The following is a 23765-nucleotide window of genomic DNA, read 5'->3' as shown; positions in this document are numbered from 1 at the left end:
ATGAGGCTAGATGGCGGATCCCCGGATCGCGATGAAAGAGGCGTCTCCCGCCTCTCCGCACTACTCCGCAGTCTCCTACACCTACAGTTCGTCTAGCGCGTCCAGCGGGGGCCTATATACATAACCAACAACAATGTCGTCGGTCGCGTCCAAGGGAGACGCGAGAGCCGAGTGAGGATCGCGTGCAGCGCGGCGACGATGCCGAGGTAGTCGCCGTCGATTTCTCTCTCCTCTCTCTTTCTCCCTTCCTCGCACGATCGCGAGGAGGTGAGCCGTGAGCGCGCGCGGCCGTCCGTCCATCCGTGTGTGTGCGTGCGTGATATTCGGCCCGCCGTCTCGACGGTCGAGGTGAACGGTGAACGCTTGTTGAAAGTCGGCGGTGACGCGGTCGGTATCGGGAGCTGTTGTCCCCGCATCGCACGGATGCGCCGTCCCCGTTGAGCCCCGGGAGACTTGCGAGCGCGGACCCCCGCCTCCCGGTGCCGGACAGTGGCCCGCGAACATGGAGGACTACAAGTTTCTCTTCAAGGTCGTGCTCGTGGGGAACGCCGGGGTGGGCAAGACCTGCCTGGTGCGACGATTCACTCAGGTGCGTCGGCGACTCTCTTCTCTCCCCCCTCGCATCTCTTCCCGCCGAGGATCGCGAAAAGCTCGCCCGAGGAAAGCTCGCGAGAGTCGGTCTCGTGGGACCCCCCTACCTTCCTCCGCACCCCGCGCGCCTAGTTCACGCGCGAACGCGTTTCCCGGAAGGGTGGAAAGTTTGTTATTTATGCATCCTGGAGATGATGTCATCTACATATGTGAAACGTTACCTCAAAGCTGATCTAGCATAGTCCGTTTGCCTGCGACATATACCATTGCATTGTAGTTTCAGTCGATGTCATTGCTTGGTTTCTACGAAACTTTCTAAAGTTTATTCTTATTAGGAGATCCATTTTTCATACTACTTTATAAAAACTTGTAATCTCTTACTATAGAATACATTACATTTATAACAAGGTAACAGCTTTCACATATGCTAATAAATGATGAGAGAATGGTGAATATAAATTGGCAAATTAAACGAATAATTCAATGACAACCAAAATTATATCTATTAACCTGGCCATAATTTTAGTGAACATTTTAAAATTTACAGGGTTTATTTCCACCTGGACAAGGTGCAACGATTGGAGTTGACTTTATGATTAAAACTGTCGAAGTAGAAAATGAAAAAGTCAAGGTATACAGTTTGTATGTGACGTGCGCGTTCGCTACATATGATTTGCGATCTAATGTTGTTTTCTTTTTTTTATTTCAGTTGCAAATCTGGGATACTGCAGGTCAGGAAAGATTTCGTTCCATTACTCAAAGTTATTATAGATCAGCACACGCATTGATATTAGTTTATGATATTTCTTGTCAACCTACGTTCGATTGTTTGCCAGATTGGTTGAGGGAAATCGAGGAATATGCGAGTAATAAAGTTCTTAGGATATTAGTAGGTAAATAAAAAAAATATGAAGATTATAAACTAAGAAAGTCTCTCTCTCTCTCTCTCGTCGATCACCTCGTGAATCAATTCTGTATGTTTTCTATTGTTCTGTCAGGAAATAAAATTGATCGAGAAGATAGAGAGATACCGACGCACGTAGGAGAAGATTTTGCGCAAAGGCATGGGATGTACTTCTTAGAAACGTCCGCCAAAGAAGCGGAAAATGTAGAAAGATTATTTATGGAGATAGCAGCTGAACTTATGGAGGTAAGCGAACGTATTTTTATTTTACGATTATTTCGTTTAGAACATTTTGCAGTGCTCGTATGTTATTTTAGCAAGCACGCAGTAAGGAATTACCTCGGTATGAAACGAATACAACTTCAATAAACGGTAAAACGACGTCAATCGGTGATAGTAGTAATTGCGGTTGTAGCAGACTCTCCTAAGTAATTTTTGTATGTTATACCTTTTTTTATAGACACGGTGATTGAAATCGAGCGTATCAATATTTGATAATTTAGGAAACGTATAGTACATGTATATCTTTGATACACAGTGTTATTGTTTAGTGTTATGATATTATATGCTACGTTGCTTTATACTATGTTGTAAGATATATTTAATATTTAAAACATATTTAAACCAACAATTTAAATATGTCATTAAGCACTCTAGCTTATAGGACATTAAATTTTTATAGATATATAGCGCAATTTTACGCTCTATTATTCGCGTTTTAATTTCATTGAAGTAACATTGCTTGATGTTAAATTGTTTAAGCATTTATTTCCATTTGCGCAATGGAAATTTTTGTTTTATATAATTGTAGTGTTTTCTTTTTTTTTTGTTACTTCGAAAGTACAAATAGTTATTATCACAATGGATTTTGGTAACTCGTCCAAAATCTTATTAGTAATAATAAGATTTTTACAACACGTCACAAGCCTACGATGTATAAAGTTATTTCTAATGTGCAATATTTACATGTGTTTATCACGCTATTTTGAAGAAGGCAGCTCACAATGTGCTCATAACAGCATGTTAAAATTGAGGCATAAATGACACTGTAACTCTAGAGATACAATAATCAACGAGAATGATTTTTTATTTTAATGGATTATTTATTATGTTATAATCTAGAAAAGTGATAAGATATTTATGACATTATTATAAAGTCTACTAGCATTTACATGATCAGATCTTGTTATATTTACTTTATATTTATAATTTATGAATCTTATAAACGATACATGGTTGATTATTAGTTATTCTGTATACATTTCGTATATAATGTTAAAATGTCTCTAGTCTTTTCACACTTTTTTAATACTTTATATACTCCAATATACATAACCGTTATAAATAATATGTATTTTGTTATAAATTTCTTGTTGGCTGAAACTTTCTGATTTTTTTTTTTTTAATAATCCGTAGCTTATTAGTATTGATTGTCATAGATTGTTTCTTTTGTATGAATTGTATGATTTTATTGAGATAAACATTCATCTCCCTCGCAGCAAAGGAAGATTAAATTAGAGTTCGGAATTGTTACATTTCTATTTTTAATTTTTTTTTACTCATCTATTAATACTCAATTGAATTTGTATAAATTCTGCCAAATTTCTGCAATTTGTATAATTTCTACAAATTCTTAGAAAAATGCATAACAATATATATGTTAGATGTTAACATAAAAGTTATTGTATTTTACTTTTATCGATACCTGCAGTTAAGATCTTTTTAATACGGTTAAGTTTATGCAAACTATTCAGTTTGAATTAATCCAAAGGTTTTATGTTATATAAAAACGTTTTGTTATAATTATATAATGTAAGTTATTAACAATGCATAATATAAAAAATCGCAACTTGTAATAAAAACTATATTGGTCAAAACACATATATCAATTTTCTTGGTATAAAATTAATATTATGTTATTGTATTTTAATCATAGAAAATTATATATATATAGATTAGAATATATAACAATGCACGCGCTATGCACGTGCCATTTGTCCCTGGTTTACAGATTTTGCCAACATTAAAAAATTATATAGGTAATACCAATTTATATCGTATTTCTAATATGTAAAAATCAATCAAAATTTATCAAAATTAACAATAAGTTACACACAAGATTTATATCAAATATATCTTCATTTAAGACTTTTGCACAAGTTTTTAAATACTTGATTAAATGAGTTTTTGTATTTTTGTATAATATTATCTTTTAATAGAAATGTGTGCACCAAAATATAATCGTGTACTGCTACTTAAAATATTAAATTTATTTATATATATTATTACTTATGAAAATGTGTGTCGCAAAAGTTGCAAAGTTATAAGCGATTGAAGTTGAACATTAGCATCGAATGAAGTTCGCATACTCAGGATAATTACGCTTAATCATCAGCTTGTACATACATGTGTGCATTCTGATTCACTTCATTAATTTTCACAGCTCTGTTAACATTTTTATCGCTCGACAATTAATATCTTTAGCTCGTTATGTAGATTTTGCATAAAGTATGTAGCGATAAGAAATTAAAATCGAATTTGAATTTATATTCACATCTTTTTAATTAGTTATAAAAAACTTGAGACTTTGAAGCTTGATTCTTCTTATGGACCACTTTAGACACGTAAGACGAAATATTCCTGCATAAAGGGAAAAACCTGTCAAGATATTCGCGTTAATAGTTATTTACAGCGCAAAATAAAAAAAATCGGCATTATAAAGAAAGAACAGTGATAAACTGCAAATGTTATTTTTTAAAGAATAGATTTAATATTTATATAAAGAGATCCATTAAACAATAGTAATAACGATATTATAAATCCTATCTCTCTTTTACGTCATAACGTAACAAAAAACAGGAACCTGGGACAATTGCATGTTTTACATCACACAAAAGGCTTGTTTTCTCATGTATAGACATTTACATTATTCCAGTAAAGAATAATTCAACGAAAGGATTTTCTTCTTTAGGTCTTTCTAAAGTTTATCATCTGTCATCTTTTGTCGATTTTCATACATATTCTATGATGTGTGCGTAGTCGGTTATATTTTTTTTTCTTCGCGGTTAGAATTAGAATAGACGATATTGCACGAGTCTTTTAAGTATGAAAAAATACGCCAATTTTTAATATATGTTAACATGTTTATTAAAATATGTATGCATGATACATGCAACAACAAATGAGTCATTTATCAAGATATAATATATCAATACCGTGTAACTTCTTTACAAATATTGGAACAAATCTTTTAAATGTGCTTGTTTTAAAGATAATTCTAACAATCGTTCTTGGATTTCCTCCTTGAGTGCTAACGGAGGAACAGCCAACTCTTTGCAATTACTGATATATATCCCACCTTTTCTTTCAACATCTTTGCTCATTGCGGCATATATTATTGGAGTAGCTCCTCGATCAGGTGTCTGCAACAGACGTGTAATTATAGAAACAAATTGATTGATAATAGCTTGGAAGAATTGGAAAAATTTGATAGGATATATTGTTACCTTCCACATAGTCATAAGCCATTTGTTATTGCCTAATAAGGCGTATTCGTTGAATAGATCTGTTCTCACTACACCAGGATGCACGGAATATACTAATACATTCAATGATTTGTCTTTTAAGAGTCTCTGCAATATTATCGTGGACGTCGTCTGTGCCAATTTACTTTGTCCATACGATGCATGCGTGCAAAATGTTTCCCTGGTACAATTATAAAATAATTGTTTGAATTCCGAGCGAACATCACACGTCGTATATTAGCAAATAATCGTAAGTCAATAATTGAAGAAAGCTAGCTCAACGATATGTTTTATGGTTACTTGGAACAATTAATGATGTAATCAAAATCTATGGTGCCAAGATCATGAGCGCATGAAGTGACGTTAACGATCCTGCTGCATTCGCCAGGACGCCCACCGGCATTCAATAACGGTAAAAGAAGCGACGTTAGTAAAAAATGTGATAAGTAGTTCACCGCCCATTGTTCTTCGTATCCGTCTTCCGTATTTTTATAGGCGCGAGGAAACATAATACCGGCTGAAAAGAAGCAAAAAGACGTTCACGTTTTCTTTCATACACAGGAATCAGCGTTCTGTATATTGGAATGAAGTTGAAGTGATCAATCCCTTACCATTGTTGATTAATATATGAATTTGATCATAGTCCGCTTTTATTTGCTTAGCGAATCCTCTGACCGATTCGAGAGAGGAATTGTCGAGCTTATAAACCTTTGCCCGTCCGCTGGTAATACCAGACTTTCTAATTTCGAGGATGAGCTTTTCACCTGCGCTAATTGTCCTACAAGCTAATTATATTTCCGTATATTAACATGTTATAGGGATGCGAGTAATGACTGCATCGACAATAATTTATTGTTAGCAAATAATTCACCGATTATAACTTCCATGTCACACTGTAATAATTTCTTAACGACTTCTGCTCCTATACCTCTAGAACCACCAGTTACGATTGCAACTTTGTCCGGTTTTGACGATAAATCTGGAAAAAGACAGAATATAAAGAGATACAAGCATCAATTATGTAATACCAGAAATTTTTCTTCACTTAAAGCCGATTTTACTAACGTCGGTTAACTGTGACCTTCGGTTAAAATCACTCTTCATCTCTTTTTAACTGCCTCCTTTCTAACTGCCTTAGAAAGAGACGAAGAGTGAATTTAACCGAAGGTTACAGTTAACCGACGTTGTTGGTAAAATTCGTCCTCAGTCGCATTCTTTAATTTTGAGGAAGCGCGTGTCATAAACGAAAAATTAAATGTTGTATCGTTAGATATTGTCCAATCTCGTGAGAAATCTTACACTGAGAAAAAAATGTTGTAAATTTGACTAAACTCGTTTAGTTGTAGTGATTTGTTTAATGCAAATATTAATATATTTAAATCAAATATACGTGAGTAATATCAAGAAATTCTGAATCTATTTAAATATAATATTTTTTGAATTAACAAATGTTAGCTTGACAGCCCGTGACCGCTGCATTTAGTTGAATCAAATAATATTTCTTTGAATCTACGATTTTTTTTTCTCAGTGTATTTTTATTTCAAAATGATTTTCATGTTTTCATGATTATAAGAGTATGAAGTATTTTGTATGTCGACATAATTTTTAACAATAAAAGTTGCAATTGCATATATTGTATATATATATATAAATATATTATAAATATATATATATATATATTCATATTTATTTATCTAATATTTAGATTGCATTGCAATACTGCTAAAAAAATTTCTGAAGTATATAAATAAAATTCCAAAATGTTACAGTTTTGTTGTATCTGCAAAAAAAATATTTTAAATAATGCAATTGTGGTCTCTAAATTAAAAGTTAACGAATGGTTATTGACGAATGTATATTATCATGGCGACTGTATCTTAAGCAAAATTTATTTTGACGACCCGCGCCGGGCACAAGGTCAATCTAATTCGTGTCACCATCAACATTAAATAAATTACGTCAGCATTTGATAATTTGCTTGGCAATTCCGGACCACTTCTCCATTCTCGACTTATAAGAACACAATATAAATGTATAAGAATTTATAAAACTATGTGTATGTGTCTAGGTTTTTTCTTACCTATCTTATTGTATCTGGCGTTGAATACATCGTGAAAGTGATATGCCGCTCCAAGATAAAAATATTTTATATGGCAGAGCAAACACTTTGAATAGGCGATGGCGCCGACAACAATAGAGACACAGACTATTATTGCTTCGAGTAACATTTTCACGTGAGAAGTCGTCAATTAACAATCATAGATTCAACTTGTCGCGACACGAATATTCCGGATCGAAGCGCCAGCCACAAGATCAAGCTGCTACGACTACAAGAAGCCTCCTCCTCGACCAAACCGATCACCGTTAGGCACCGCTCTTACTTGTTCCACATTCGTACTTTCCAGCCGCATCAACCGTTATGCGTACGATCGTTCGTGCATACGCTATATATATGAGGAACGACGCCTTTTACGAAATGGTACTTGGTCCGTTTCCCCTCTCTGACATTCATGTCCTTCACGAGGGAATCTTCGGTCTTCATGCGTGACGAGAGTAACAGCTTAGACAATACGTGCCCAAACGACTTCTGGAAAATAGGATTTTAGATTTATCTGCGGTTTTCACAGTTACTTGTGTTTATTCATTAGACTTTATTCTTATAATCTTTTTAATTTATTCTCATATTATATGTTATTTCACTGATAAAATAATGCGTACTACCAATATCTTATATCAGTTATTAGATATCGGAACTCGCAATTACTCTTATACATTTTATTTTTAACAGCTTACAATTAGACAATTTCTGGAAAATAGGATAATTTTAGGTTTATCTGCGGTTTTTACAGTTACTTGTGTTTATTCATTAGACTTCATTCTTATTATATGTTATTTCACTGATAAAATAATACGCACTACTAATATCTTATATCAGTTATTAGATATCGCAATTCGCAATTACTCTTATACATTTTATATTTTATCTTTACTTGATAAAAGTTTAGAATTGTGCCTCAGTCTCCGAGTGAGATAAAACATGAAACGATATGGATTGTCAGAGGATAATTTATTACTTGTCAGAAGATTTGAATGAAAAATATTGTTTGTTATATTCTATTTATGGCATCTTTCAGACACTTTTTTTTGATGCATAAATTTAAGCTACATATTTTATTTCTACGCATTATATAAAACGTAGGCAACAGTCGTCAAATAATTTGTGCAATTACCGAGAAATAAATTAAAGCAATTATATCGAACGAATTATATCGAAAAAGTTATATTATATTAAAGCTATTTTGTACAATATCGCGGAAGATTAAAAAAAAAGATGAAACTTTTTGTGGAAAAAAAACTTTATCTGAATAAGTTGTATAATTTACTAAAAAGTAAACAGTATCTATAATTTGTTAGTATTACAAATTATGTAATTTATAGTTAGTATTATAAATTCCATAATATAGTATATACCACAATTTATTTGTATAAGTAAACAACATTTTTTTCCGGAAACGTTTGTTCTTTTACCGTTATCTCTTTCATCTGTTAATCATAATATGGTATTATAAATTATTTACTATTGTGTGTGATAAACTATAAAAATAAATTTGTCTCATTGTCAAAATAATCTGGTTTGAAAAATTGAAGATGATAAAATAATGTAATAATATTACACAATAGACATCAAGATTGATATTGCATTTATATAACTAGTTTCAGTTTCGATAACAGCTACGCACATATGATTCAAATATCCTAAGTGTGACGTTATCGATGACAAATTTACCTCATTATTAATCTCTATACGGTTTGCTAACATATTTATTAATGAGCGTTTCATCGGAGTAAATCATATCGTAGTAAATAATTTTTTGTCAGTGAATAATATTTGATAATGATTAGTAGAATCGAAAAATTCTGATCGATAGTGCAATAATAAATCTTGTGAAATATCTTGCGACATTGCATGTTATAACGCTAGGAATGCCAGGTAGTGCCTGTGATACTCCACACTAAAACTATTCTATTTTTGAGCTATTGTTATTTAAATATATTCGTTTTTTTAAATGTAAAATGTCCGCAGTCAGAAAAAACCACGTAAAGATGCATATCTTATTACGTAAATGCATATCACGTAAATGCATATAAAATGAAGTATATCTTCGACAAGTATGTGTTTTTTTTCTTGTTACAACTCTTTCTTTTTTTTAAACTTTGCAAATCTACATTTTCAATTTTTAGATTAAAGTATTCCTGCCATTTAAAGTATTCCTGACATTAATTTATTCTTTCTTTATCTTTTGCCTCAACTTTATTTCAACTGTTAATCGCATTATTATGGGAAAGAAAAAATTTTTATTTACATTTTATTACTTTTATTCATAGTTTCTTCACAATTTTTTAAATACTCTTTTTACATGGTTAATGGACTGTATTTTAATAACATGACGTCATAACATATCAATGCAAGTCGGACGTATATGTCAAAACGAGAGGAACGTATTAAAATATCAGAATTATAAAGAGGAACACGTTTCTTAACATCCTTTTCCCCCCATCTGTCTCCTCAATTTGACGGACTTTCCCACAAAATAAAAATAGCCGAATAGCGTCAGTTATCGAGAGATCATCCTGTGTAAAGAAATAAATTATTCATTTGGCGATTTAATTGCAAAACGTATTTTCTCTCGTACATTTCCTTCACATCATTCTATAATATGACAATGAATAACACGGTATAAAAAGAATAAAAGAGAGCTTATAATTCTTTAGTTCAAAATCGAAAGGCTTATCGATCGCCAATTAAAAATTCAAGATTAAGATGGAAAGATGTTGCAAATTATAATGGAAGGTATATTTTTAATTAAAATTAAAACGTCGAATTTTTTGTTTCATTTTAAAAATATCTCTAAAAAGCCGCGTTTTTTATGGAGGTGACTCAAGTTCTTCTTGGTCATGTTCCAAAACTCACTCTGGGTAACTAAAATCTATAGTTTACGTCACGTACACTAGCATTTTAGTTAACTAGAGTGAGTTTTGGAACATGATCCTTCACGTCTATTTTTTCATATATACTTCTTCGCATGTATTTTTTCATACATATTTCCTCTTCACGTGTACTTTTTCGCACGAGACTCTCTTCGACAATTTTTTAACTACAATAAGATTTCATTTTTTTAATTTTTAATAAATCAAAGAATAAAATTATAGTCAGTTTAACAAAATTTCTTTAACACGCATTATTACAAGCATTTAGATTTCACCTGTCTCTTTGGCTCGAATTATCTCTCCACACGTTCACTCTTCTCTTCAAACATTCACTTCACTCTGTCTGTCATTCACTTACGTCAATTATTCACAAGAGTGTATGGGCGAGCGAAACACGTGGATTTGCTAAGTTTAAATGACTGCGCGGAGTAGTTATCCTTGGGAATAAAGCAATAAGATAGATTCTAAAACGACCGGCTTCGTTCTACTTGCACTTTCCTCGCGTGCGGATTCCTCGCTCTTTCTTACATGTCGGCAATAAAAGCAAATGGGCCTAGCTGCTAACAGCTGATGCTGCTGATGCAACTGGCGCATGAGCATATCGTGCTTCAGTTCCACGTGATAAACTAGGGCTTCGACAAGTTAATTAGCTCGATCGAAGCGTCGAAGGATAGGGAGAAATAAAACTTTACTCGTTACTTTTGACAATAGCATCGTTCATTACATGGTTTTCACTGAAAGTTGACCCCTCTCCTTCCACTTTCGAATTCCTAACATAAATCGAATGTTGACTGAATCCTGAATCTAACAGCGACCTAACGAAGGTTCGATGCAACACGAAACGCATTTCAACCCACGCAATTGCAATTAAGTAATGCAAATCGGACGTGTATGGGCGAATTCGAATCGACGCTTGAGGAATTTCAATGCTCCCATTTTTCATTCTTTTTAGCCAGGGTCGCGAAAGTTTTGTCTTCGTCCCTGCCTCTGCCTTCATCTGTTTCCCTTTGAAGATAACTCCAATCAAGTTAATTGATAATTATACTTTTATTAAATCGAAAATTGATTTCGTCAAGCATCAGTTAATTTATAATGTCATATCAGTTAATTAGTTACGTCAGTTGAATATATAATTCTGCCAGCTGAGTCGATCACATCGGTCGAGTTAATTACCATCTCTTGTTCAAGTCGCTGTGGAGTTTCTGCCCGAGGTGGCACCATGTCGCGGACTCCACGCGACATCTGCGGACGGAGCGTACGGAACTTTAAGAAAGTCGGATTCGCTATTCGCTCGCCAAAGTCGCCAATAGTCCTGGACCCTCGGCTCGTTTAGAGACACGTAGATGTCCGGAATAGGTGGACCCGCGCGATTGTTGTTTACCGCTGCTGTCATCGACGTGTAGATCGTCGCGGAGTATCCTGTGCGTCGGTCGTGCGGAGCGTGGAGCGCGTAAGTGTACGCACCGACGTGTCCCGTGCGCGGCGACGTGTCCGCGAACCGATTCGGCTCGCCCGATTTTTAGACATCGGATGGCCACGACGGTGTCATCCCAGGTGACGATGTAATTCACACGGCCGAGTCACGCGATCCCCGTGCGTCGTGCAGCTACGCTACGCTGCGGCGCAGAAAAGTGCTTACGCACGCTCGTTAGAGTTTTTTTTTGCCCCTCCGTCCGGCTCGTCCTCGACGAGCCGTAGTTTTCTCGGCCAAGACGGAGGAGACGGCCTTCCCCGCGGAAAGCGTGGACCACTGGTGGCCACTTTCACTTTAGAAACGCGTGACGTTCGCGATACGCAACGCCATGTCCTTTTTTTTTTTTTTGCCCCGCGCAGACCCACTTTCGGCCGCCTAAACATACATTTGCATAAATTATACCAGTTTCTTCCGAGATTCGATTAACATTTCCGCCGAGAGGAATCGAGAGCGTAAACGAGTATACAAATTAGTACATTAGTGTTTTTTTTTTTGTTAATCTTAAATCGTTTCTCCGTTTCTCTTTCTTTCCAGCGTTCAGGATGGCGGACACAGCAAGCAGTGGATCCAGCGGCGAATCGTCGCCGCAAGTCGAGAAGGGATGGCCAGCTTTGAAGCAGCACATTATAGACAATAAGATTAAATTTGGATTGTGGGTCACTAGGCTCTTCACCCTAATCTTCACCGTCGGCTACATTATTCCTATATTTGGGTACTTTCATATACTTTTATCTGAATTTTACGGAGTTATAATAACGCCTGCCTTTGCCAAGTTTTCTTAAATCTTGCTTTTCTTTCCAGGAATCCTTACAATATATACTATAAGGTATTAATGAATAATGCGGCGACCAGCGCGTTACGTCTGCACCAACGAGTGCCGCGTGTTCAGCTCACGAGGCAGTTTTTAGAGACGTTGCTGTTGGAAGACTCGTGCCACTACCTGTTCTACTCCTTGATATTTTTGTATGCGGCGCCAATTACATGTATCCTTTTCATTTACGCAGCCTCTTCGATCTCTTAAGGTGATCCTAAAGCCGTGATTCTAGCCAGTTTTTTTCGGTTTTTTTCTTAGCACTAATCTTTTAATTGACTTTATAGAAATGCAAAATTCTTGTTTAGAATTAAAGTACGCATCAAAATCTAGGTCATGGTGGTCGAATTTATATGTGGTGGTCGTCACGTATAACAAAAAATATTAATTTTTTTTCGTTTTCGATATAAATTTGACCACCATGACCTAGATTTTGATGCGTACTTTAATTCTAGACAATAATTTTGCATTTCTATAAAGCCAATTAAAAGATTAGTGCTAAGAAAAAAACCGGCTAGGATCACGGCTTTAGGATCACCTTAAATGTTCCATATTTTAACAAAATTGAATCCTGAACTTGATTCGTGTACAGTGGTGCTCACGCCAGTTTTTCTTTTCGCTCTGATGCACCTGGCCAGTTATTCTCTTACATTGCTAGACGTAAGTAAACAAATTAATATTAATTATGCGCTACATACTATATAATACGTGTGAAGAAAATTATACCTTACGGCTACCTGCACAGTCATAAGAATGTAAGTTGAACTTGTGATCTCTGCAGTGTCTAGGACATAACAGCTGGTGGGGCGCTCGCCTATTGATATCCCTGGTGGAATTTCAGTCGCGGAATATCCTTCGCCTGTGTGCTCTGTCAGAAATCATCATCTTGCCGTTTACTGCTGTTCTAGTATTTACGTATGTATTGTGCACGATTGTCGTGTCATAATCCGATAATAGAGAAACATTTAGCGGCATATTAAATATCCTTTTCCTGTTTTTTTTTTTTACAGAGGACGGGCCGGTTTGCTGACTCCCTTCATCTATTATCAGTTCTTGAAATTGCGTCTTGCGTCACAAAGAAATCCGTTCACGCGTAACGTATTTTACGAGCTTAGAAACGGATTGAGTTCGGTGTCGAAAAAGCCGGCCGTGCCGGACATCATTCGAAAGCTCATCAACGGTCTGCTTTCTCTGACCCAACAAATGGCGCCAGTGCGTCAATAATATCTACGATATTGAATTTTTCAATTCTTTCTCAATATTGTCTCTCAAAGACAGATCTCCTAGGGTTCTAGGGTCCACTCAGCAACACTTTCATGAATTAGTGTTAGCGCAAAATGAGTGCCGACATCAAAATTCATAGTGAATGTTATGTTTGGAATATCTGTGAAAACAATCAAATCATGAACTGTTTCTTACGTTAATAATGTGCGATTATAATTAAACTGAAGAGACGTACTAATCATTATCGTATAAAATTTACAAGTTAAAGACAATTACGTAACTTGGCTAATAAGGTTTTTTGTTGGATTCTATTTTTCAGGTTCTTAAATTTTATATTAAAGAATTATAAACTATGCGCATATACTAACTCTAAAATTTTCCATATAATTTTGAACCATGAATTTGTAACGAGTAGATAATGATGCATAATGGAGTTCACTGGTTAATGGAGTTTAATGTTGATTACGTAAACCATTTTTTGTTTTTTTGATTGATTTCGCACGGTTTTGCGGTATTAGGGAATGTGTATAATATATAATATATCTAATATATAAGTTATAAAATTTACATATATTTCCGAGTCGCACGGAATGGTTAACTCGCCATCTTTTTTGGGATAAGCTCTGGAAATAGTTTAATTTAATACCTATCATGTGTTTGTTCTATCAGTTGTTAGTCTAGCATAAGTTCGTTTATCTTCTACCTGATATTTGGATATTTAACATATATAAAAGTAATTCAGAATGGTTTTATAAATGAAAATAATTATCGGTATACTGTAGCAAACATCTTAAAACACATTAATAAATCTTTTTCAATAAAAAGAAAGGCTACCTGATTCTTACCTAGCATGAATCATTCTTTTTTTTAATATTTCGTACATTAAAACGTTGAGAATAAAATGCAACACAGATCTTATTTTCCGTTTATTTATTTTCTAAATGCATATAAAACTGCATTTAAATCGATTGTTATACAGCGAGAGGAGTGGGTTGGGGTATATCTTTTGATGGCTTCACCTCGGAGATTGGAACTGATGGCGGTACTTCTTCTTTCGGTTCCACGATCGATACATAGTCAGGAAGAGGCTTCTTCGGACCGCTCTTGCCATTGGGATCCCATGGTAGCATAATTTTAACTTTGATTCCCAATACGCCTAAGATATATTACAAACATAAGTATAAGTAATACGAATTGCAATACATATGAACGACCATAAAATAAATTGAATGTAAAATAAATTTCTGGTAGTTTAAAACAACTAATTTCTGTGAACACACTGCTATATTAGTCAAAGTAATTGCCATGGTAATATTCGTACCTTGCCGCAGGAGTACATGTCGGGTGGCAGCATTCACGTACTCGTTAGTCGGCTCACCCGAGTGAATCATGAGACCATCAACGAACTTCATTGATTTCGCTCTTTGACCACGTAATTTGCCGCTGACAACGACCTCGCAGCCTTTCGCGCCGGATTCCATGATGAAACGTAGAACGCCATAGCATGCTCTGCGATATTATAATAAAATAATAATTAATGAAAATTGCAGAAGGTGTAATTAGGATTGACAAATAGTGAACGGCAGATAAAACTCCGATGTACCTTCGTACAGCAAGACCTCCAATTAGCTTGTAGCGAAGAGACTCTGCCTGCGCGATAGCGCACAAACCACGGGTGGCTACTTTTTCAGCATACAACTCGACATTCTGGTCCTTGAAGTTGAAACGCTTCTGTACCACAGACGTCAGTTCCCTGATCCTGCGTCCCTTCTCGCCGAGCACGCTCTGCGTGTGGGTGGCTAGTAAAATGATTTCAGTCCGATTTGGCGTCACGCGGACTTCCACGCCCGAATAGCCATCTTCGGCGAGCTCACGAGTCAAGAACTCGTTCAACTCGGCTCTGAATACACCGTCGCCTACGAACTGAAAAGAACCAAATGAATGTACATTTATAAAAAATTTTATATCAAATATGACTATGTAATTTGATTTATTCGTAGAATATAATTTATTATACAAAAATTGTTTTATTACATAGATTTATATTGAGGAAGCTCGTGCAAATTAACGTTATCAGGTGCATAGTAGCAAATTAATGAAAATTTACATTTATTGAGTTTACTTTTTTAGGTTATTATCATCAAAATATATAAACTAATAAATTATTCTAGCATTAAATACGTAACACCAGGAAATTACAGAGAAGACTAAAATACACCAAATTCCATTTAATAGAAATGTGTACAGTTTAAATAATTTTGAGAGAAAGGATACGTGGAATTGTAAAATCCACGTGAGAACGATGCCGGAATCCCATGTCATCCCGGTCATCCGCAAACCGCGGGTATCGCATTCGTCCGATTTTCGACGAAATGTCACCCCGGGAGTTCTCAGCGTTGCAACTACAAGAATATGATAGACTTTTGGAGATTGCTACCTTCCTCTTTTTAGAAATCGTACGGTTCTCCATCACTGCCTCATGTTTTAGCGAAGCCAACGAAGAGAAAGAGAAAAGAGACACGGCCAAACTCAGGTGCACTCAGGTGCACTTTATGCACTAAGCACTAAGTGCACCTTAAACTGCACTTTAACTCTGTCAATCGATTGATAAATCTCCATCAATAAGGTTCGAGTCTCCGCTAAATCGGGTTTGAGTCTCCACTAAATCGAATTCAAGTTTCCGCTATAAATTGTAAGTAGAGAGAAACCTGAAAGCGGAATATAGATCTAAAAATACAATCGTCTTTTTGAATGTTGCAAATGTCGCGGATATCTAATTCCAGAATATTATACGCTGTGCTTGGAATTAAGAAATCAATTTTATATAGGATTTACTCAAAGCTTTTCTTTTACAGATTAACTCTTGCAAAAATGTAATAAAATGCAACGTAAATTGCATAACACAAGATGTTTAACTACCAGTATTTATATAATGTGATATTTTCTTTTAACATTAAAGTAGAGACACCAGCTGGCTTGTAATCATATAAAATTTTTGCAAACGTGTATTGCCAGAAAATATTATCGTTGTTACACATCATATATCAAAATAACTCGATAATTTCTCTTTGTGTATCATATTTTATTTAACACTAGCAGTAGTTACTACAATAGACCAGTTTCTAAAAATAACAATTTCAAAATATAAGTTTATAATATTAACGATAGTGAGATACCTAAACCAGTTTTGCAATATTATAACAATTTATTAATTAGAATACATACGACATGATAATTTTTGTATCGACAATTTAGTATCTATGTGTGGAAAATTTTGGATAATTTTTATTAATAAGCAAAAGATTTATGCGTATATACGTTTGTGTAAGCATAAGAAATGTAAAAAGTTATATATTGATTACAAATGCGGTATGTCATACTCTTATACATATAAGCAGAATGTTATATGATATCTTGTATTCGTATGTAAGCAGAAAATTTATAAGGATAAACGAGATAATATTTTTCGGGATACTACATTAAGATGAGATTGAAAGGGCGATATATGAAATCAATATTCAGTGTAAAAAATACTTCATTTTAATAGACTTCATTTTAACAGACTTGTATACAAGTTGTATTCACAATACCTAACAATTCGATAGTTGCCGAAAGAACAAGATGTACCAAATCGTTGGTAGAATAAGTATCGCATATCTTTCTTCTAATTCTCACATATTAATTTAAAAATATGCCATATATATAGTCCAAATAAAATTACAGACCATATGTCGGTCGATATTCTAAAAAAACTATGGCCGGTATTCATCCTATGACTTATTTGTTTAGTAATGTCATTTATTTTTCCTAATATTTAATGATAACTTCATGAGAAGGCAATCAAGATTTAATTATCTGCCATGGCGAATCCCACTCGGTCTTTCCCCATGTCGAACACGGTGTAGTAGCGACGAATAAATACATTGCCCAAAATCCATTCTATACCATTATCATTAAACGGATCAATATTTTGGAGTGTTAAAATGCAAAGGTCTCCTGTGACCTATGAGACATTAAATATGGCATAATATAATATTTCTATTCTAAAAACAATTTAAACCTTTATATAATAATATTCTTTACCTTCCTGACATAATCTTGGCCAGTGAGTCGAAACGTCGTACCACCTATGACGAATATGATATGAGGCAAATCAGGAATCTCGCGGCACTCCACCTTTAAACGAAGGTCAATGTTAGTAATCCACATTAATAATCCGTAGCTTACCAAACATTTATTAATTTATTTCAATAATTTATTTAAGGTAGTTGAAAGCTACCATTGCAGAAAGGGATAATCAATTACCCGATCATTAAAGCCAATCTCTCTCTTAAGAGCTGTGATAGCCTGCGGTGGTCCAGCTATCGTAGAGAAGCCCGTGTCGACGATAGCTTGACAGCCTTCCGAGCAAAAGGTGTTTCTTTCTGTTTGAATTCTGCAGTGGGATAGCATTACCAATTAGCTGACATATAATCCGCGGTTAACATACGTCTAATTTAGAAAAAAAACTATATACCTATCCATTTTAAATTGCCAGTATTTTTTGCGGGTAACATTCACATACGTAAACTCGCCCACGTAGTGGGAAGGATTAGTCTCACCCAATAGCAATTCACCGTCGGGATGTGAGTACTTTCTGTATAGGTTGTATATTTTTTACATTGCATGAAAAGACAAAGTATGTAATTAAAAAAATAGTATTAAACACACGTGAGGCATACGGAAAGATACATACCGATTTAGATAGAAGCTAAAAATTGGTTGGGACAACACGTGTTGATGAATCATGTTTTGGAAGACAGTAGAAGTATTAAAGTGAGATAAGGCGGGATAACCCATCCCCAGAACGCCGTCGCATTGTGACCAGTCCCAAAACTCTGTCGAGAATTTTAATACCTCTCCGAACATCTGTGAGGTAACATTAAGGCCACCAATCTACAAAACGTTGATATTATTAATAAAGTATAATTGCGAGCGTTTTTTTCGGAGAATAATAGCAACATGTGCTTTTTGGAAAATTTTCATAGATTATGAGTGTGATTAGAATTAAATATATCATTTACTTGACGATGACTTACCCTTACGTCATCAATAGAAAAGTTTCCGGACACTCTGCCATCGTGGTAAGGACTATTAAACCTACCTCCGTCTTCGACGTATGTTCTGGATTTTGTATTATCATATTTATTATGTTTTACTGCAAAAAGTAGTAAATAAAATTAAATCAGTTAATATTGAAGAATCTAGAAATATAAATTTCTCTATATTAAGCTAAATATATAACTAACAGTAGTTAAATCATCAAATATATTTATGTTTATATTTTTTGCTTTAACATGTGAGCCGTTTTGTATAAAAAATTATTTGTATCTTTAAAGTCAGTGTGCTAAATAATGTAAATAAGAGAGAATGTAAGTATGGAACTTAGCTACATAATATTTACCTTACCACTGATTCGAATCTTTGAAAGTTGGTTTAAAGATTTTATAACTTTACTTGAAATGTAAATAGAATAGATACAATTCTACAGCATTATTCTTATCTTATATTTTTACTTGATATCAATCATTAAACGAGAAAAAAAATTTTTAAGATTATTTTAATACTTAAAACATTAATTTTTTTAATACATATGTGCACATACGAATAGTAGAATGTCGAGGAGGTAACGATGTTATGATATACTTACAGCAAGCACGTTGGCTAACGTTGCAGTTTTTGGATGGTACCCAGAGATCTGAGAAACCAGTGTCGAAAATTATTTTAAACTTCTGCGGTGGAGATCCAATTTCGATAGTACCGTAGTATTGAACATCTTTGAAATTAATCAGAGGTACGCCGGCTTCCGGACCCGAACGGAGTCGTCTCATAGTCTCCGTCGAAGATTTTTCAACGGAGGATGTCTTGTATAACGGAATTCTTGAAGCAACATAAAAAAAATTTCGTTATATTATATGTGTATATGTGTATGGTATAAACGCGAATGTATGTACATATATCGTAGAACATAAATACGAATTTCAAATAATTTATTTGATCATTTTCAAGCACTTTTTATTTAAAAACTATTAAAGCCTCAACATTTTGGCATTAAAAAATAAATGCTACCTGCATATATTTACGCATTAGAATGTAGTTAGGTATTTTAAGTGAGATTGGTGTCATCATGAAAAGAAGAATATCACACGACGCTAATCTCACTTAAAATAAGATTTTCGAAGGAATCCTCAAAGCATCTCTTGTAATTAGTTTGCTCACTTTATTCCGACTTTCAAAATGCGTTTTTTTTTACAGATTTGATACAATTATGGTTTTGAAATTGATTTGATAATTATTTATCGCGAATTCTGCGGCGATTCCAAGTAGTTGGAAGCGCGATTTCTATACGGTATTATAATTCATCGTGTCGATATAAATGTGGATCGTTTGTATATAACATGTACTCACCTATACGACTTCGCGTTGATTGACGCGAAGTTGATTACCGTGATTACCGTCATCGTCACAAAGAGCCGATACATGTTTCCTGAATTTCTCGGCGACTGAAGCTACAAAAGTCAAAATTGTTTTAGGACCGTTATAACTACGAGTCAATCCCCAACCAGTACGTACAGACAAAGAACAGGCAGTCAAATTTCTAAGCGTTCCCTTATATACAAATGTGCATACATGTCTTTGTGCTTACCCACATAGCATGCATATCAAAATGACGTCCAGAAGATATCCCAAAGATATCCTACCTCCTAAATATATCTTACCAATGCGATTGGTCAGTTTCCGAAAATTTAAGAATTTTATCGACATAAAGAATTTATCAAATTTAAGAATTTTATCAACATAAAAAATTTGTCAAATTTACGAACTTTATCAACATAAAGAATTTTTTTGTGTAAGAGTATTTTTTTTGTTTATTCTTGTGCCTCTTTATTTCACCATTTGATTTAAAAATAATAGTTAGAAGAAAAAGAGTAATTTAATCTTATAAGGAGTAATTTAATAATATAGTTATTATATGTATAACTTAATATTATATGTATTAAGTGGTATTATATGTATAAAGAGACCCGTCTAGGGAAGAAGCTCGGAGAAGTCGATCGAGATGCATGCGCCACGTGACAAATTATCTGACGATTGACAATGATGGATAAGATCGAATACCATCTACATATTTGTTTACTGATAGAGCAGAGTAGTAATTAAATATTATTTTAACAGATGGCGTCACTGATATGATTTGGCTCGCGCGTGCTATATATTCTTTTTTTTAATAAAAGAAAAAAGATCAGATTCTGATTAAATGCTCCTTGTTAATAAATAATAAAACGATGCATTTTCTAATACTGTTTCTTGATTTATATTTAATTTTTGCTTAAAATGAGCTAAAATTCAGAGTTATTAATAATAATAATAACATCAAATAGCTATTTTAACTTCTTTAATTAAAATAGCTATTTTAACTTCTTTAATTAATTTTTTGAAAATTTTCTTTGACAGAAATGTCGAAGAAGATGTGATATAAATTGCACTTAATATTACATTTAATTTGACGTTACAATATTAATATTATAATATTTAATATTATAATTAATTTAATTATCTAAATTCTGAATAGAAAATTGATAAGATAAAGTTTTCAAACTGTATTTGAAAGAAAACATTTAAAACTGAATTTTATTAAAGACTTGCATTTCGTTATAATTATTTAGTTATAAATATGTTATAAATACTTTCCTTTAAAAAAATATTAATTCTAAATATTTTCAAAGTAAGAGAATCTGTTTCTTTTACTACAGGTTTGTTAGAGCTACGTTGAAATCAATCCGCGAGAGTATTAAATATCACCGCCATTTTCGACCTAGCGTCCAGTTGTGTCCAAGCACTCCAAGTGCTTACTCGGCAAATCTTTAAATACCTACTGGCTGCACTCGTTGTCCGACCACTCTCCCTTTATTATATCGTGTCTACGTCGTCCGTTGCGTGACAACGCGAACGCACATCGTGAACGTGCGAACGTGCGTTCTGCGTCAACGTGCACGAGACATGGAGTGGCGAACGGTGGTGGTGATAGTGCTGGTCGTGAGCCTTTGCTTCTTTATCGTACCGATCAGAGTCGGGCCCGATAAAGCTGTCGAGGAGGACGCAGAACTGTTCGCGAAATACGTAGCCCGATACAATAAATCCTACAAGAATGAGCCCGCGGAATATAATAAGAGATTCGAGCATTTTCAGGTGAAAGACGAGACGATTTCTTCTTTCTTCTCCAGACCGATCGTGGGGGATCGCGAATCGCAATCGGTTTAAATGGTTGCAACATTGCATTGTTCTCCTCGGACTTGACACGTTATAATTTAAATATAAATTTCGTTAAGAGAGAGATTTAAATCGTAAACACAAATGTTACGCGCGCTCGCACGCGCGTATTATGAGTCACTCGTGTTTGTGTATGACTTGGTGCAAAGCACTAATTAGCTTTATCGGCACTGATGGAAGAAGAAGAGTAATGATAAAAAGCGTTAAACTTGTTTAATTCTAGAGATCTATTACAGTTTTACTTAGACATTGACGTTCCGCTATAGATTCACATTTGTCAATTATTTTATTCCGAAATCTTCTGAAAAATAAATTTATGATGTCCGGAATGTGTAACTAACTGCAATAATAATAATAATAATTATATAATGCAATATCAAAAGATTAACATAGTAACATTTAAGTTAGAAACTAATTTTTGCAAATCAGCGTTGCATGTAGATGCAATTTTCTTTTTTTTTTTTACAATAGTATTATATAATAAAGAAATTAAATCAATTGCAGAAATCATTGCGACATATCAAAAAGCTGAACGGTTTACGGTCGTCGCAGGAAAGCGCGTACTACGGGCTAACAAAATTCTCCGATTTGTCCAAAGATGAATTCTTGCAACAAACGCTACTCCCCGATTTACCTTTGCGGGGTGAGTTTAATTTTGACTAAGAAAAATAGCGATTAAGGCCCAGTTTCACAAGTGTCGATTAACTTTTAATCTTAGATTAACTCACTCTTCGTCTCCTTCTAACGTCCCCCTTAGAAAGAGACGAAGAGTGAGTTAATCTAAGATTAAAAGTTAACCGACACTTGTGAAACTGGGCCTAAGTTAATTAAATGTTTAAACTTCAATTACAAGCAATCACGAGATTAGAGCAACAGAATCAATTGAATATCTATAATTCTGTTTTAGTTTTGGCGTACAACATATTTGCTTTTGAAAATATGTCTGTTTATCAGTACAGCATGTTCGCGATAATATTTGTATTATTATATTATTTGTTTACTATATCATTATAATTAATACATTAATTAATTTGTAGTGTGTACAAATACGCGCCAAAGAATAAGTTTTACGAATAATTATTTTGTTTTAATATGCTAAAGACAAACGATCTTTAAATCTTAGAAATTTTCAAGATTTATTAAAATTGAGCTTGCTATATCACTTAAAAAATGACAAAGAGTTTCTCGAGAAAGCTCGATTCACAACGAGAACCATAAATTATTTTATTTCAAGATTCATGCTGAAGACGAAAGATCTTTAAATCTTGGATATCTTCAGGATTCATTAAAGTTAAGTTCGCTAAATTATTTAAAAATTAACAAAAGTTTCCCGAAAAACTCGGTTCTGCTTGCAACGAGCACAATTTAGTGTTGTAATTTATTTCTTGATACAAATATAACAATTTTGTCAATTAGGGCAAAAACACATGATAGCGTCGTATTATCATCAGCATCTTACGAGCTCGGTTAATCGTGTGAAGAGATTGACGGGTATACCCTCTAAGTTTGACTGGCGCGACCAAAAGGTAGTAGGACCAGTTGCGAGCCAAGAGAGTTGCGGCGCGTGTTGGGCGTTCAGCACTGTCGGGGTGGCCGAATCGATGTACGCCATCAAAAACGGAACTTTATATTCCTTTAGCGTGCAGGAAGTAGGTCGTTATATTCCTGACACGCTTTTCTATTTGCAACGCGAGGGAGCCGCTCGAGGAAGAGACCCCGCGTCCCAAAACGCAAATTTTACGGAAGTGCTTTCACGGAAGCATCGTCGAATAAATTGGCCGTACACATTGATGGACATTAAAAGCAGCTGGGTTCTTATTCCAGCAGCTCCCTCTTGATCTTTCAACGTAGTCTTTGAACGCTTATACTTAGGGAACTAGAAAAAGTTTTGAGATTTAAGACGCACGAGAGGTTCTCTTAAACACTCCGAGAAAAAA

The 23765-nt window shown here is 34.5% G+C and overlaps 7 protein-coding genes across 12 annotated transcripts in view; 3 read left to right on the top strand and 4 right to left on the bottom strand.

Annotated features, from left to right (window-relative positions):
- The first annotated feature begins 116 nt into the window (after positions 1 to 116).
- On the top strand, positions 117 to 2839 carry LOC112466021 (ras-related protein Rab-30-like). The gene is made up of 5 exons (XM_025033867.1): positions 117 to 589; positions 1139 to 1222; positions 1301 to 1484; positions 1590 to 1741; positions 1813 to 2839. The coding sequence occupies exons 1-5, from the start codon at positions 503 to 505 to the stop codon at positions 1921 to 1923; spliced, it is 618 nt and encodes a 205-aa protein (XP_024889635.1). The 5' UTR covers positions 117 to 502; the 3' UTR covers positions 1924 to 2839.
- A 1778-nt stretch (positions 2840 to 4617) lies between these two features.
- On the bottom strand, positions 4618 to 10563 carry LOC112466012 (dehydrogenase/reductase SDR family member on chromosome X-like). 3 transcript variants are annotated; one of them, XM_025033854.1, is made up of 7 exons: positions 10285 to 10563; positions 7101 to 7607; positions 5891 to 5998; positions 5631 to 5804; positions 5320 to 5536; positions 5002 to 5200; positions 4618 to 4917 (listed from the first exon to the last, which is right to left on the bottom strand). In XM_025033854.1, the coding sequence occupies exons 2-7, from the start codon at positions 7246 to 7248 to the stop codon at positions 4723 to 4725; spliced, it is 1041 nt and encodes a 346-aa protein (XP_024889622.1). In that variant the 5' UTR covers positions 7249 to 7607; positions 10285 to 10563; the 3' UTR covers positions 4618 to 4722. The 3 variants fall into 3 exon arrangements, with proteins under 3 accessions (XP_024889622.1, XP_024889623.1, XP_024889624.1); XM_025033855.1 differs by having other exon boundaries at positions 10368 to 10563; XM_025033856.1 differs by having other exon boundaries at positions 7101 to 7604; positions 10368 to 10563.
- A 715-nt stretch (positions 10564 to 11278) lies between these two features.
- On the top strand, positions 11279 to 14091 carry LOC112466013 (Krueppel homolog 2). Of its 3 annotated transcripts, none has more exons than XM_025033857.1 (6): positions 11279 to 11459; positions 12018 to 12195; positions 12285 to 12466; positions 12887 to 12954; positions 13076 to 13209; positions 13305 to 14091. In XM_025033857.1, the coding sequence occupies exons 2-6, from the start codon at positions 12026 to 12028 to the stop codon at positions 13516 to 13518; spliced, it is 768 nt and encodes a 255-aa protein (XP_024889625.1). In that variant the 5' UTR covers positions 11279 to 11459; positions 12018 to 12025; the 3' UTR covers positions 13519 to 14091. The 3 variants fall into 3 exon arrangements, with proteins under 3 accessions (XP_024889625.1, XP_024889627.1, XP_024889626.1); XM_025033859.1 differs by lacking the exon at positions 11279 to 11459 and adding an exon at positions 11481 to 11563; XM_025033858.1 differs by lacking the exon at positions 11279 to 11459 and adding an exon at positions 11691 to 11943.
- Positions 14092 to 14431: 340 nt separating this feature from the next.
- LOC112466014 (40S ribosomal protein S3-like) lies at positions 14432 to 16056 on the bottom strand. The gene is made up of 4 exons (XM_025033860.1): positions 15956 to 16056; positions 15122 to 15441; positions 14840 to 15027; positions 14432 to 14674 (listed from the first exon to the last, which is right to left on the bottom strand). Exons 1-4 carry the CDS (start codon positions 15986 to 15988, stop codon positions 14490 to 14492), a joined length of 726 nt encoding a protein of 241 aa, XP_024889628.1. The 5' UTR covers positions 15989 to 16056; the 3' UTR covers positions 14432 to 14489.
- A 979-nt stretch (positions 16057 to 17035) lies between these two features.
- Positions 17036 to 18709, bottom strand: LOC112466035 (lysosomal aspartic protease-like). The gene is made up of 6 exons (XM_025033905.1): positions 18597 to 18709; positions 18254 to 18453; positions 18035 to 18154; positions 17824 to 17953; positions 17602 to 17694; positions 17036 to 17521 (listed from the first exon to the last, which is right to left on the bottom strand). The coding sequence occupies exons 2-6, from the start codon at positions 18424 to 18426 to the stop codon at positions 17366 to 17368; spliced, it is 672 nt and encodes a 223-aa protein (XP_024889673.1). The 5' UTR covers positions 18427 to 18453; positions 18597 to 18709; the 3' UTR covers positions 17036 to 17365.
- Positions 18710 to 18962: 253 nt separating this feature from the next.
- On the bottom strand, positions 18963 to 20307 carry LOC112466015 (lysosomal aspartic protease-like). Its single transcript, XM_025033861.1, has 4 exons — positions 20204 to 20307; positions 19966 to 20066; positions 19208 to 19437; positions 18963 to 18979 (listed from the first exon to the last, which is right to left on the bottom strand). Exons 1-4 carry the CDS (start codon positions 20216 to 20218, stop codon positions 18963 to 18965), a joined length of 363 nt encoding a protein of 120 aa, XP_024889629.1. The 5' UTR covers positions 20219 to 20307.
- Positions 20308 to 21400: 1093 nt separating this feature from the next.
- The window catches only part of LOC112466028 (cathepsin O-like), a 3417-nt gene continuing 1052 nt past the window's right edge, over positions 21401 to 23765 (top strand). The window contains exons 1-3 of one of the 2 annotated variants that reach the window (XM_025033889.1): positions 21401 to 21747; positions 22333 to 22471; positions 23245 to 23477. In XM_025033889.1, coding sequence (XP_024889657.1) covers positions 21559 to 21747; positions 22333 to 22471; positions 23245 to 23477 — 561 coding nt within the window. In that variant the 5' untranslated portion in view covers positions 21401 to 21558. The remainder of the gene's footprint in view (positions 21748 to 22332; positions 22472 to 23244; positions 23478 to 23765) is intronic. The other variant, XM_025033887.1, reaches the window with a different exon arrangement.

This window comes from Temnothorax curvispinosus, unplaced genomic scaffold (genome assembly GCF_003070985.1).
Source record: "Temnothorax curvispinosus isolate PA1 unplaced genomic scaffold, ASM307098v1 QBEX01015766.1, whole genome shotgun sequence".
In the NCBI taxonomy this organism is placed as follows: Eukaryota; Metazoa; Arthropoda; class Insecta; order Hymenoptera; family Formicidae; genus Temnothorax; species Temnothorax curvispinosus.
This window is presented reverse-complemented; position numbering and strand designations above follow the sequence as displayed.

Excerpts from the sequence above, each read along its gene's own strand:
- LOC112466021 (XM_025033867.1), top strand. The coding sequence starts at position 503 with ATGGAGGACTACAAGTTTCTCTTCAAGGTCGTGCTCGTGGGGAACGCC. Across the intron at positions 1,485-1,589 it reads AGTTCTTAGGATATTAGTAG|GAAATAAAATTGATCGAGAA; the intron begins GTAAATAAAAAA and ends TTGTTCTGTCAG. Across the intron at positions 1,742-1,812 it reads TAGCAGCTGAACTTATGGAG|CAAGCACGCAGTAAGGAATT; the intron begins GTAAGCGAACGT and ends ATGTTATTTTAG.
- LOC112466035 (XM_025033905.1), bottom strand. The coding sequence starts at position 18,426 with ATGTTCGGAGAGGTATTAAAATTCTCGACAGAGTTTTGGGACTGGTCA. Across the intron at positions 18,155-18,253 it reads TTTAGCTTCTATCTAAATCG|AAAGTACTCACATCCCGACG; the intron begins GTATGTATCTTT and ends CAACCTATACAG. Across the intron at positions 17,695-17,823 it reads AGATTGGCTTTAATGATCGG|GTGGAGTGCCGCGAGATTCC; the intron begins GTAATTGATTAT and ends CTTCGTTTAAAG.
- LOC112466014 (XM_025033860.1), bottom strand. The coding sequence starts at position 15,988 with ATGGAGAACCGTACGATTTCTAAAAAGAGGAAG. Across the intron at positions 15,442-15,955 it reads CGATTTCTAAAAAGAGGAAG|TTCGTAGGCGACGGTGTATT; the intron begins GTAGCAATCTCC and ends GGTTCTTTTCAG. Across the intron at positions 14,675-14,839 it reads ACATGTACTCCTGCGGCAAG|GCGTATTGGGAATCAAAGTT; the intron begins GTACGAATATTA and ends AATATATCTTAG.
- LOC112466012 (XM_025033854.1), bottom strand. The coding sequence starts at position 7,248 with ATGTTACTCGAAGCAATAATAGTCTGTGTCTCTATTGTTGTCGGCGCC. Across the intron at positions 5,999-7,100 it reads CGCCAGATACAATAAGATAG|ATTTATCGTCAAAACCGGAC; the intron begins GTAAGAAAAAAC and ends GTCTTTTTCCAG. Across the intron at positions 5,805-5,890 it reads TGACATGGAAGTTATAATCG|CTTGTAGGACAATTAGCGCA; the intron begins GTGAATTATTTG and ends AAATATAATTAG.
- LOC112466015 (XM_025033861.1), bottom strand. Across the intron at positions 19,438-19,965 it reads ATCAACGCGAAGTCGTATAG|AATTCCGTTATACAAGACAT; the intron begins GTGAGTACATGT and ends TGTTGCTTCAAG.
- LOC112466013 (XM_025033857.1), top strand. The coding sequence starts at position 12,026 with ATGGCGGACACAGCAAGCAGTGGATCCAGCGGCGAATCGTCGCCGCAA. Across the intron at positions 12,467-12,886 it reads GTATGCGGCGCCAATTACAT|TGGTGCTCACGCCAGTTTTT; the intron begins GTATCCTTTTCA and ends ATTCGTGTACAG. Across the intron at positions 12,955-13,075 it reads ATTCTCTTACATTGCTAGAC|TGTCTAGGACATAACAGCTG; the intron begins GTAAGTAAACAA and ends TGATCTCTGCAG.